The sequence below is a fragment of the Sus scrofa genome, chromosome 13 (assembly GCF_000003025.6).
Source record: "Sus scrofa isolate TJ Tabasco breed Duroc chromosome 13, Sscrofa11.1, whole genome shotgun sequence".
In the NCBI taxonomy this organism is placed as follows: Eukaryota; Metazoa; Chordata; class Mammalia; order Artiodactyla; family Suidae; genus Sus; species Sus scrofa.
The window spans coordinates 86,860,663-86,872,480 of NC_010455.5; the positions used below are offsets into that span (position 1 = coordinate 86,860,663).

The 11,818-nt window shown below is 38.1% G+C and overlaps 1 protein-coding gene across 2 annotated transcripts in view; it reads right to left on the reverse strand.

Moving 5' to 3' along the window:
- PLSCR1 (phospholipid scramblase 1) overlaps positions 1 to 8,907 on the reverse strand; it is a 33,282-nt gene extending 24,375 nt beyond the window's left edge. Inside the window, exons 1-2 of one of the 2 annotated variants that reach the window (XM_021068460.1) lie at positions 8,205 to 8,907; positions 1,865 to 1,890 (exon numbers count right to left, since the gene is read on the reverse strand). In XM_021068460.1, the coding sequence (XP_020924119.1) occupies positions 1,865 to 1,877 (13 nt within the window). In that variant the 5' untranslated portion in view covers positions 1,878 to 1,890; positions 8,205 to 8,907. Of the gene's footprint in view, positions 1 to 1,864; positions 1,891 to 7,798; positions 8,044 to 8,204 lie in introns of those variants that run through there. The other variant, XM_021068461.1, reaches the window with a different exon arrangement.

Sequence of the window (11,818 nt, forward strand, 5' to 3'; positions counted from 1 at the left end):
TCCTGTGTCATCCCTATGGCTACACTGGCTCTGCCTTCATGGAGTTTATGGTCTCGTGGACACTGTCCTCATACCATGTTGTCCTCTCTTTGTTATGACTTATTAACTATGTAAATTAAAAATAGTTTCTTTTTGAATCATGAGGACATGGCATCAGTATGGAAGATAAAGTTAATGACACTTTCAATCTGCACATTTCCTGTATGCTTTCCTATCATGGGCCAGTCATGGGCTTTCAAAACCCACTCAACTCATGTGATTTGAAGGAAGGAAGGCTGGGTTGTGACCCACCCCCACCACTTCCTCCTCCATTCTATTGACTTCATAGTAACTTCAGCAGAATGGGATCCATGGATACTGCAAATTCAGGCGACAGAGAATCCTCCACTTCATTCAGGGCTTTTCCCTGTACAGACACTGCAGCACACCCCAAATTACCACATATTTCTGCAGTATCAAAAGCCATTCCATCCTAACCATCCCTTCTGTTTCCTGGCTTCAGGTGAGTGGCTGAGCTCCTAGTTCTATAGCTCTCGAGGCTCTGCCCACAGCCCCCACTCCCAACCTGAGCTTGAAAAAAAAGGATCAGACTCAATAGATCTCAAGGAAACACACTGCAAGTGTGACTTCAAGACCCATCCTTAAATGATATATCACAGTTTGGCACCTCTTAGTTCATAAACTCTGGGGTTTTGGTATCAGAGCAATGATCCTGAAATGTTTCAGTAATTCCAGGGGGAATTTATACACTGAGGAAAATAAGTGAATGAGCAAGTAGTCAGGTAGACCAAAGAATATATGAAGGATGAATTTCTACATTTGTGAAATGCAACTTAGAATAACTTACAAACACCATAGGAATTTCATATTGTCAACAAGTTATTATTTGTCTATATATGCATATTTACATTCATATATACATTCTATTTCTATTTATATATACACACATGAATCTGAAGAGTTAATTGTGACTGTGGCCTGATGATTTTAAATGATTTTAAGCATCCTTAATGCTTATAGCAAAGAAAGTAGCTTAATACTATGTAAATTTACATTTAAAACATTTTGAGTTTTGTTAATCAAATTAAGTTGATAATAGCATATATTAAGAAAAATCATGAAACTTCATGATGGAAAATTGAGGTTCTGGTCCTAAAGAATATCTAATAGATGTAGCAAGGCTGCCATTGTGGTGGAGATGAACATCTCTCTTACTCTTTTTTTTCTTTTACTCTTTAAACAAAGATAAATAGATAATAGAGATCCTATAGAAAACAGGATTTTGTCTTCCATATTTTTACCCATATGATTTTTTTTCTCTTCAGAACATTAGATTTTTTTAAAAGACCAAGTTTTTTATTACATATTTGGTTGATATTCATCTTATTTAATATTTTCTTGAGAAAAAAGCCAAGAACATAAAGATTTGTATTTAAGTAAACCTATTCACATATGTATTTTATAAGATATACTGGGAACATATCAAAGCATTTTATTACAATGTACTGGCATATTCAATGCATTGTTTGTTAAATAATATGACTTGAATAGTCCTTATGTATATAAAATGCACTTAGAAAAAGGGAATTTTGATTTAAATGAAATATAAGTTATATAACATATTTCCCAGTAAGCCCCAAATTCGTAGGTTTATCTAAGGCTTATTTATTTAAAGGAAAAATTGGTGGTAGTGGATATATGCATATACATCTTAATACTCAAAACACTGGCCAGACTTATGATTCTGGAACATAAACAACACAAAGCAAATGACCCTTTCAGAAGCTGAATAAAACATTATGATAAGTAATACATAATAAAAAGTTAATATTATAGGAAGAAAGTAAACATTTAAATTACTTACTTTGGTTGTCCATGGTTTAAACAGTTCTGAAAAAGAAGACCTGATATTAATATATTGTCTACAAGTGTACAGATCAAATATGACTGTGGAAACAAGATACTTGGAAACTGCATACACATGAGCTACTTCTCTATTCATCTAATTGTCCAGAATCTGGTCATTTAATGTCTTTGGTCTTGACACTGTGCCCCATTGCTTTGTTTCTGTGTAGGATTTTAGAAGTTGTGGATCAGTCCCAGATGGTGGACAGTTTCTAAAAATCTTGGGAGGAGAGGGTCCAATGAAGCAGAAAGCTGGAAAAAAACACTGTGAGCCCAAACCCTCCATCCCCAGTTAAAAACTGGGGCCTTCCAAACTGTGCAACCTGCAGTGGGCATATAATCCAGCATCTGGCTGCAGGGCTGGGCTCCAGGCACGGTTCAGCATGAGAGGGAGAAAGGTTAGCTATCAGGTCACACTACTACAAATATCTGGAAATTTCAGGTTGTGGACATGTTCTTCACAGCTTGAACTGCAAGTTTGAGAAGGCCTGACCCCTGTTTGTGTATCAATACATGCCTTTTGGCCTAAAAACATACACTCAGAGGTTGTAGTAGCTATAGTATCATGGTAATTCATCTGAAACTTTGTGTTGCTTATTTCTACCAAATAATAATAATAAAAAAAAAACATTATGCTCAATACTTCTGCCTTTTAGTTCCCTGATCCCATTCTAGTCTTTCCCACTATTATCTGATAGTCACTACTTTTTTTGTCTCTCCACTTTAAATCCCAACTCCTATATGCCTTTTAATTACAAATACCATATAAGACAAAAACTTGCTCCATGGCTGTTTTATCTTGGACCCACAGAACTAATGTGAATCATCTCTGCCCTTCCCAGGCCCTCTCTAGTCTTGGCTGCCCCTTCACTAACTCCTTCTACTGTGTCATCCTAAATGGTAAATAAAAGTCAACTGATGCTTCTGTATCCTTCACTAAAATCTAGTGTTCCCAAGAAGAAACCACACCTCTCCTCTCCTTTTCTAAATTATTGACTTACCATACTATTTAATGAATTTTAATAATATGGTAGACTCTTAAGAATATTCCAGTTATAGTCATCTCTTAATTATATATAGTCAAAATATTCAGTGATGGAATGAATGTAAAAATATATTTTCTATTACAGACTGGACCTCCTAGATTGTTTTAGAACTGTAATAACCCCTGTTAGCATTAAATGGTCAGAAACCAACTGCTGTGGACCTCTTTGGGCCAAAGGTACAAAGTGATTAAAATTTATGGTTTTTTGCAGTTGTTCAAGAAGGTGAACAATAAGCTAATAAACACATGTAACAAAAGTACACTAAAAGTTTTCAGAGACCATGTTAGTGTTTAATGTCCTATCATATGAAAAACATTAAAAAGGAGACTAAATTTTTACATACAATAGGTCATGATTACTTTTGTCAACACACATTCCTATGATCAAAGATTTTATATTGAAAATCATTACCAGTTATCTTGAAGTATGCTAAGAGTACCTTAATGGATATATAAAAATTTAAAAATTAATACATTCTGGAGTAGGACTAGATAGTATCCTTTAACACACTGGACTAAACACCTAAGTTTTTACTTCACTGTTTCTCACGGGACCATTCTATAATATGGCTAGTTTTGTTTTGTTTGATGTTATACAGCCTATAACCAACTTGGCAATTTTAAAGGACTACGTTTTCAGTCTTTCTTGCCTGCAGTGTCAGAAGGACACTCACTTCAAGGAAACATCCTGAATAATACCTGGAGGTATTATTTTTAGAGTTAAACAATTTTTGTGAACAATAGCTGCATTGAAAAAAAAAATCCATCATTTCTGGAGGGCAAATCCATACATCTGAGATGGAAAAAAAAATTAGTTTTAACTTAAAATATATTCTATCTTAGCATTTAGTTGCTTAAGCCTGGGGAATCCAGTTCCTGTCAGAAATAAAGAATGGCTAGAAAGATAGGGAATTCATACACTAATGCTGTGCATCACATTAGGAACAAGTGGAAGCTCTTAAGCCATGGAGTGCCCTAAGTTCCCACATCCTTGTCAAATGAGCACCAATTATGAGTACAAGAGTATTTATCATTCTTGAGGGCAGAGATAATTCCCTCCCTGTACAGAAATCCAAGGATGGGAAACCAAACAGACTCTTAAACAGAGCTCATTTGTTCAGATTCGCTTTTTTCCATCCCTACTTGGTGACCTAATTTGAAATCTTAAACTATAGCTTCATGAAGATGAATACCTATTGGCAAAACTATTGTAGAACAAAATCTGGGTGGTCCTCACTTTCCTGTAGGTTCAGAATCTCTACTATTTCATGATATCTCAAGCATGAAAAGTAGTATGTCATAGCTCTGGGGCAAAATGTGAAGTGACAGTTGCACCTGTATGTATGCCAGGTAGAAAAAGCACCTGTAGGTGACAGCTACCCACCATCTTCATCCCTGTCCCCTCTGCTTTGCTGTTTTGAGGGTCTTTGGATTTTCTCAAAATTAATGGGTCTGTTACAATTCTATTAGTCAGTTTTGGAAATGACTGGGCTATGTCCTGACTGAATTAATTAGTTAATTTAATATGATAACTTTAAACAATGTCTTCCACTACTCCTGGTAAAAAACAACTCACAAAACGATTCCAAGAAAATTATATTTATCCTGTACTAAGAGAAAAAAAGATCTCTAATGAAGTCATATTGTGCCACTGGAATCATAATTATTTCAGGACAAGTACAGAACTTCAAATGATAATCTGATTATTACACATTTCTTAACACTATCAAATGATAATTTCTAAGGTAATTAAGGCATCATAGGTTATATGCATATATCTCTGTTAAATTTATTCTATCAGACACCATAGGACCTATTGTTGCTCTGGAATATTTGATAATCATAAACCTCCCCCACCAAGAAGAATGAGAAATAGTGCAGGTGATTCCACAGTGCAAGAAATAGTGCAAGTTATGATTCCACAGTTCATATTACAGGAAATTCTTTTGTCCCATCTCTTGGGGTCCTGAAATTTCTATCTTATTACTTATTACATGAGTGAAGCATCCCTAATTCTGGAAGATCCTAAAACTACCATGCCCATAAACTAGGCATAAACTTGATTTGGATTTCTTGTCCAAATTTACTTCTTAAATGCCTAAAAACAACATTTTTCTCATAGTCCCAAGACAGGGATACATGTTCTTAATTATTATAGAAATACAGTACTGCTTGAAAAAGTCCCCAAACTCCCTATGAATGTGTGACAAGAGATACTAGACCAGGTGGAGGGGAGGAATTAGACTTAGATGGTGGAGACCAAAACATCTGCTAAGGTAAATCACAAATCAGATAATTTCCATATTGTTCAGTTTATGTTTGTAGGTAAAATTTCTGCATTTAAAAAGGTTAACATCTAAAGACAAAAATATGTTATCTGTTGAACTGTGGTTTGGGTAAAAGACAGAACAAAAAAAGACGGATTCACATAGATGCGTGGCCAAGCTGTTGGTGAGGATTTGAGTGCACCAGTACATCATGTGACCAAGACCGGGGGCAGAAGTGGGGTGGGGCTTTTATCAGTGCAAGGAACCTGACAACAAAGAGTCTGCCTTTAAAAATCCACACCTATATTTTAGACTCAAGGAAACAAAATGAATATGGTCAGAACCATGTTGGGGCAGCGTTGTATAGTAAACATAGAAGAAAAACATAGGTATTATATCAGCTGGGATCAGCTAAGAGAGAACTGGTCAGTTCTGCAAAACATCAAGTAAACCAAAGAGACATAAACTAATCTTTGCCAGCTATCCTAGTTTGGTTGCTTTATTGCTCCTGAAAAGCTTTTCCTGGAGTTCCCATTGTGGCACAGTGGTTAATCAATCTGACTAGGAACCAGGAAGTTGCAGGTTCGATCCCTGGCCTCGCTCAGTGGGTTAAGGATCCCGGCGTTGCTGTGAGCTGTGGTGTAGGCCGCAGATGTGGCTAGGATCCCGTGTTGCTGTGGTTCTGGTGGAGGCCAGTGGCTACAGCTCTGATTTGACCCCTAGCCTGGGAACCTCCATATGCCGTGGGAGCGGCCCTAAAAAGACAAAAAAAAAAAAAAAAAAAAAAAAGAAAGCTTTTCCTGACAAGTGAGCGCTCCCTCACAAATTTGTGTTGTTACCTTTCCTCCTTATAAATGAGGAAAGTAAACCCAGACAGAGTAATAATTACTTAATGTTATACAGCTCACTCAGCGATTGATTCATACTTCACATCTTTTGTACTCAAGGCCTTGACTCATTGGAGGAAAAAAAAAAAAAGACATCTCCCAAATTGCCAAATTTCAGTGAAATTTGTTGAAAGACTTTTTTTTTATGGTTATCTTTTTTATGTAAGGTAGAAAGAATGAGTTTTAAATTTACTCCTCACTATTTGTTTTTTTTACTAGGCCAGACAATTTTTTCTAAGCACTTATTATTTTCAAAATTTGAAAATTTAAAGCACAATAGTTAGTACTAATCGCAATGCTTTGGTTTTTAAAACTTTGGCGCCATTAAAGAAACTGCAATAGAATCTACACATACATGCATACATATACACATATAAATATGTATATAAATATTCACTCAGAATAAATGTGTGCCTTTTTTAGGGAATATTCTTGAAGGCATAGAGCATGTAACGCACTATAACAATCACTAGAACAAAATTACAATTAACAATGTATTATTAGAAATCCTCTTAAGTGATATGAGTGAAAATAATGGTTCCAAAAAAGAATTATGGAGCCACCAATGTAGATGGTGGTGGTGGGGCTGTCAGAAAAATCTGAGCGCCAAAGGAGGTCTAAAATCAACCAGGCCATGAAGGTCTGTGTTTGGTGGTGTGAGGCTTTATAAGCAGAGGGCACTGTATTAGGTAGAAGTCCTGAGGCTGAAGGAAGCTTGGCTCATTCAAGGGAATAAAGAAAGATCTGTGGGTCACAGAGCAAAGAGGGAGAGATCATTAGATATAAGGATGAAGAGGTGGACAGGGGACAGTTCTTACATGTTTTCTGTCTCTCATCCTGCTCTCTAGGCTCTCAAAGGTCAGAGCATGGCTGTCCTGTCAGGAAAGACTTAATTGGTGCTTGTTGAATTCAATAATGTGTGCAGTGTTATCTCACTCTCTTTAGTCAGAAAGAACAGCTCCCTTACAGATGTTAAGGCTGGCTAATCTGTGCCTCAGCCGTTTTATGTGCCACTCCTGTCCAACTGTCCAACTCCTGTCCAACAAACCCACTTATTTCGCTTCTCATTTATTTTTCATTTCCTTGTGTTTGTTTAGTATTCAAAAGACTACAATTATCATACTTGCCAGGATGGTATTATGAGAAAGTTCTGACTGTTAAGAAAGTTCTAGGAGGAAAAAGGGAGCCCGAATCACTTAACACTTCACACTAAGCAAGTGACACTTGTACTAATCATGTACCTCAAATTGCTAACCTAAGAGAAACACTGACTGTTCCTCGAACTGGGAAGTGGCCACACCTGGAATAAATGTCTAAATAAAACCTCATAGGAACCAGGCAGTGAGCTTAGAGAAGCATCCTGGCCAAATGTTAAAAGTAATAAATCTAACATTTACTGAGTACTTGCTACAGTGCCAGACGCTAACAAACTTACTCTAATACACATCCTACTCTAACCCTTGTAACTTTTACTCCTTACTCAATTTCCAAGGTAATCAAGGAAGAAACTGTAGGGAAAAACTTCCTGGGAGTCTACAGATAATCAGTAGCATAGGTAGGATGAATTCAGGCTGGGGACCCCTGAGCTAATGGCTCGAGCCTCTTATGGGATAAACCACCTAGCTTCCCAATTCTGGTATTCCAGGGTGCCCAGCACAGTTTTGGCTCCAGCCATACTCCTCATTAATACTTACTGTTCAATGACAGCCAGTAAACTCTATTAATCATCCATTCTGATACCCCCAAATGCTGGCAGAGACCCCTGAGCCCAGGTTCTGGCCATGATCCGGCTCAGCTCTCTGCGCTGTGAACAGATGTACTAAGGAAGCCACACCTACAAAGTGTTTTCAAGCAAGAAACTCTTTGGCTTTGAAAAGGTCCTGGGCTGGCCAGAGTAAGGCTGGGTCAGCCGGCCCCCTGGAGGGGTACAGACTCAGTTTCTGGTCTCTTCCTGAGGCCCCTGGGTCCCTAGCTCCCACCCTTTGCCCACAACCTTTGTGGGCATACGCAATCCGCCGGGTCTCGCCCCAGCCCGCAACCAGTCCCCAGTGCCCCGCCCCATCTGGAAAGCGGCGCGGGCTGAACAAGCCGCCTGCCTACCTGTAGCCCCCGGGGCACCCGCGTCCCCCTGAGAGGAGACCAGCTCTGGGAACCCAAGCGCTGATCTGATGCTCTGCTTCCTCTGGCCCTCGGCGGTCAAATGCGCCTGTTACACAACCTTCCCTGAAGTAACCAGTTAGGTTCCCGAGCGACCTCAGTGTCGAAACCTGATTTGGTTTCGTTTCCTAGATGCTAGGCTACAAAAGGCCTCCCGCCCTCGTCCCCGCGCTGGCGCTTCCGCTTCCGCGTCCCCTCTGGAGGGCTCGGGACCTGGAGGTGAGACCGCTGCCCCGCGCGGCGTGGAGAGGATCCCCTCCGCCCTGCTTGCCTCCTAAGCGTCTCCTAAATGTTGGTTCTGAGGTTCAGGATCTCGAGGAAGTGAGACGTCGAAACCAGTTGGGACTCGTAAAGTCATTAGCCGGGGAGTGGCTGCCTCTGGGGTGGACTATGGGTCTAGCTCTGGAGAATTTCCTTTATCCTGGCTTTGTCCTTGGTCATTGAGAGTCCCGTTGCTTTGGAACCGGGAAAGAGGAGGCGGTAAAGAGTACAAATGAAGATGAGTCAAGCTTTCTTTTCTTTATGGTGCCTTTTCTTTTTCATTGTCTTGCTCTCTCTCTCTCATTTCACCCGGATGATTGAAGAATCCTGTTCATTAGATGTATTTAAATTGTTTACTATTTCTGGCGCCCCTACTGGCAAACAGGCACCCTGAAGGAAAAAAAAAAAAAAAAAATTGACCTGAACAGAGGGATTCATTGTTGTTGTTTTTCTATTAAAGATTTATTTACCAAAGCAACATATGATCTTCCAAACAATTAAAGCCGAATATGGAGAAAAGAAGTGATATGTACCTTCTGCACCACTCCCCCTTTTCTCCTCATTACATTGTTAACAGATCCTTGAAGATTTTCTGAGAGAAGAGGTGGGTGGGAGGAGAGAAGAGTGTAGAAAGAATGGGGAATAGAGAGAGGGGACCAGACCACTTGCGATTCTTTCTCATCTCTGTGACTTTGTGCAAATTACAGTTTTTATGACTCTTTTTTAATCTGTGAAATGAGGGTATTAAAATTATCTAACTCAGGATATTTTTTTTGGCTGTGCCTGCAGCATGGGCAAGTTCTGGGTCACTGAAGGTCCCCAAGCCACTGCACTGCAAGAGAACTTCTACCTCATAGGATTTTTATGAGGATTAAGGAAGTTAAAGTATACAGAAGTTTAGAGTTATGCTTGCCACAGAGTGAGCACTCAATAGTTATTATATATACAAAAAATGTATAAATATATATAGATATGAAGATAGTGTTTTTTTTACATAAGCAGGATTTCATGCAAATTGTTCTTTGACGTACTTTTTGCACCTTGTAGTGCACTTGGAAATCTCCTTGCCTTTAATACAGAACTGTATCATTGATCCAAACACCTAGGTATCATTTGTTTCCAGTTTCACAATTATAGATTGTTCTGTAGTCGTGATCCTTGCACATTTCTCTCTGTACACACTAAACAAAACCTATCATTTATTTAAAGTTGCTTTCACAATACATAGTTTTCATTTTTAATCATCTTTCACTGTGTTTTTCACTTTTGACTTCTGGACTTTGTGTCATTTTAGAAAGCCTACTGTACCCCTATGCTTTCCTCCTTGCCACCTCTTTATTTCTAATTGTCAAGAAGCTGGGATTTTCTGGTTATCATTTTATTATTAATAATTATATTGTGGTCCAAGAAAGTGCTGTGAATGCACCCAGCCATTTGTAATTTTTTAAGACTTGCATTATGGTCCTTCAGTATATAGCCAATTTTTGTACATATGTCATAATTACTTAAAAATAGGTTTACCCTTCATTTGTTGGGTTCAGTATTGTATTTTTGTATTGAATCAATTAATTCATTATGCTGTTACTTTAGCCGATATTTTGTATGCTTGCTCTATCAGTTATTCAGAGGAATATTAAAGTCTCCCACTATAATTATAGGCTTTCCTATTTCTTTTTGACTTTTTTCCATATGTTTTGTGGTGATGCGATTAGCCAAAAACTATAAGCAGCTGTATTATCCTGGTGAGTTGAATCTGTATTATAATGAAGTGTTCCTCTTTATTTTTTGTACTACTTTTCCTTTAAAGTCTATTTTATCTGAAATCAATGTTCTTATAAACTAAAGATTTTATATGTATATAAACATATATTTATATATAAATAATATTTATGTTTATATACAAACATATATAAATACATATTTATAAATATATAAATATATATACATATATAAGTGTATGTGTGTATGTGTGTGTGTGTGTGTATATATATATATCTTTCTCCTATCTAAGGCGCTAAGGTCAAGAACATGTTTCCTCTATGCTCTTCCTTCCCATATGGTAGAGTTTAAGTAAACCTCTTTCATATTGCCAGGCGGTGACTAATGAGTCCACATTTTAGTGACGGTCTTCTGGTAGTTTTTCCTTTTTTTTTTTTCAATTTTTAATTTTTATGGCCACAGCTGAGCCATTTGGAAGTTCGTAGGGCAGGGGCCGAATTGGAGCTGTTGCTGCTGGTCTGTGCCACAGCCACAGCAACACTGGATCAAAGCCACATCTGTGACCTACACCATAGTTCATGGCAACACTGGATCCTTAATCCAATGAGCAAGGTCAAGGATCAAACACACATCCTCATGGACAGTATTCCATATTATATATTTATCCCATCTTCTCAACATATTCCTCTGTGGATGGACATTTAGGTTATTTCCATGTCTTGGTTATTGTGAATAGTGCTGCTATGAAAATAGGGGTGCATATATCTTTTTGAGTTATATTTTTGTCCAGATATATGCCCAGGAGTAGATGATTCTATTTTTAGTTTTCTGAGGAACCTCCATACTGTTTTCCGTAATGGCCACACCAACTTACATTCCCACCAACAGTGTAGGAGGATTGGGAAAGGAATTATTTCAAAACTGTCTCCATTTTGAACAAATGGATGGATGATGATGCAAACATAGAGATTGCAGAGTGAGTTAGGAATAAAGTCTAGTTAGATTAGTTGAATGTGAGATGCCCATGGGACATCAGAGTAAAGACAACTGATAGATAAGATATTCCTACCTACCTGCTGAAAGATATTGAAATATCCCCAGTAATTGAAGTTACTGAAACATACCACTGATATTTGCAGCATGAGAAGTGGGTCCAGTGTGGAAATGAGGAACACAAGTATTTAAGGAGGATGAGCTCTGTATCCTTCACTCAGAGAAAACTGAAAGGTAGGAAGTACAATGTAAAACAGAAGTGTAATATTTCTGAAAGTAAGTGGACAAAGACTTAATGAGAAAATGATCAATTGTGTCACAGCTGCAGAAAGTGAAGTTGTGGTTGTGGGGGCTGCATCTTGTACATAGATCATAAGATTATGTCCTTTGTTGGCACATAATGATAAGGAAAGAGTGCTCACACAGACCTTCTGGTTAAATGCAATGGCTAATTTATTGTGCCCTCCCCTTCTCCAGTTCTGAAAGGAAAGAGAAGTCATTAAAGAAAAAATATATCCCACAATCTTATCCACAATCTGAAGCCTAGAAGGTGGATATAAGCAGAATGGAAAGAAAGTAGATCT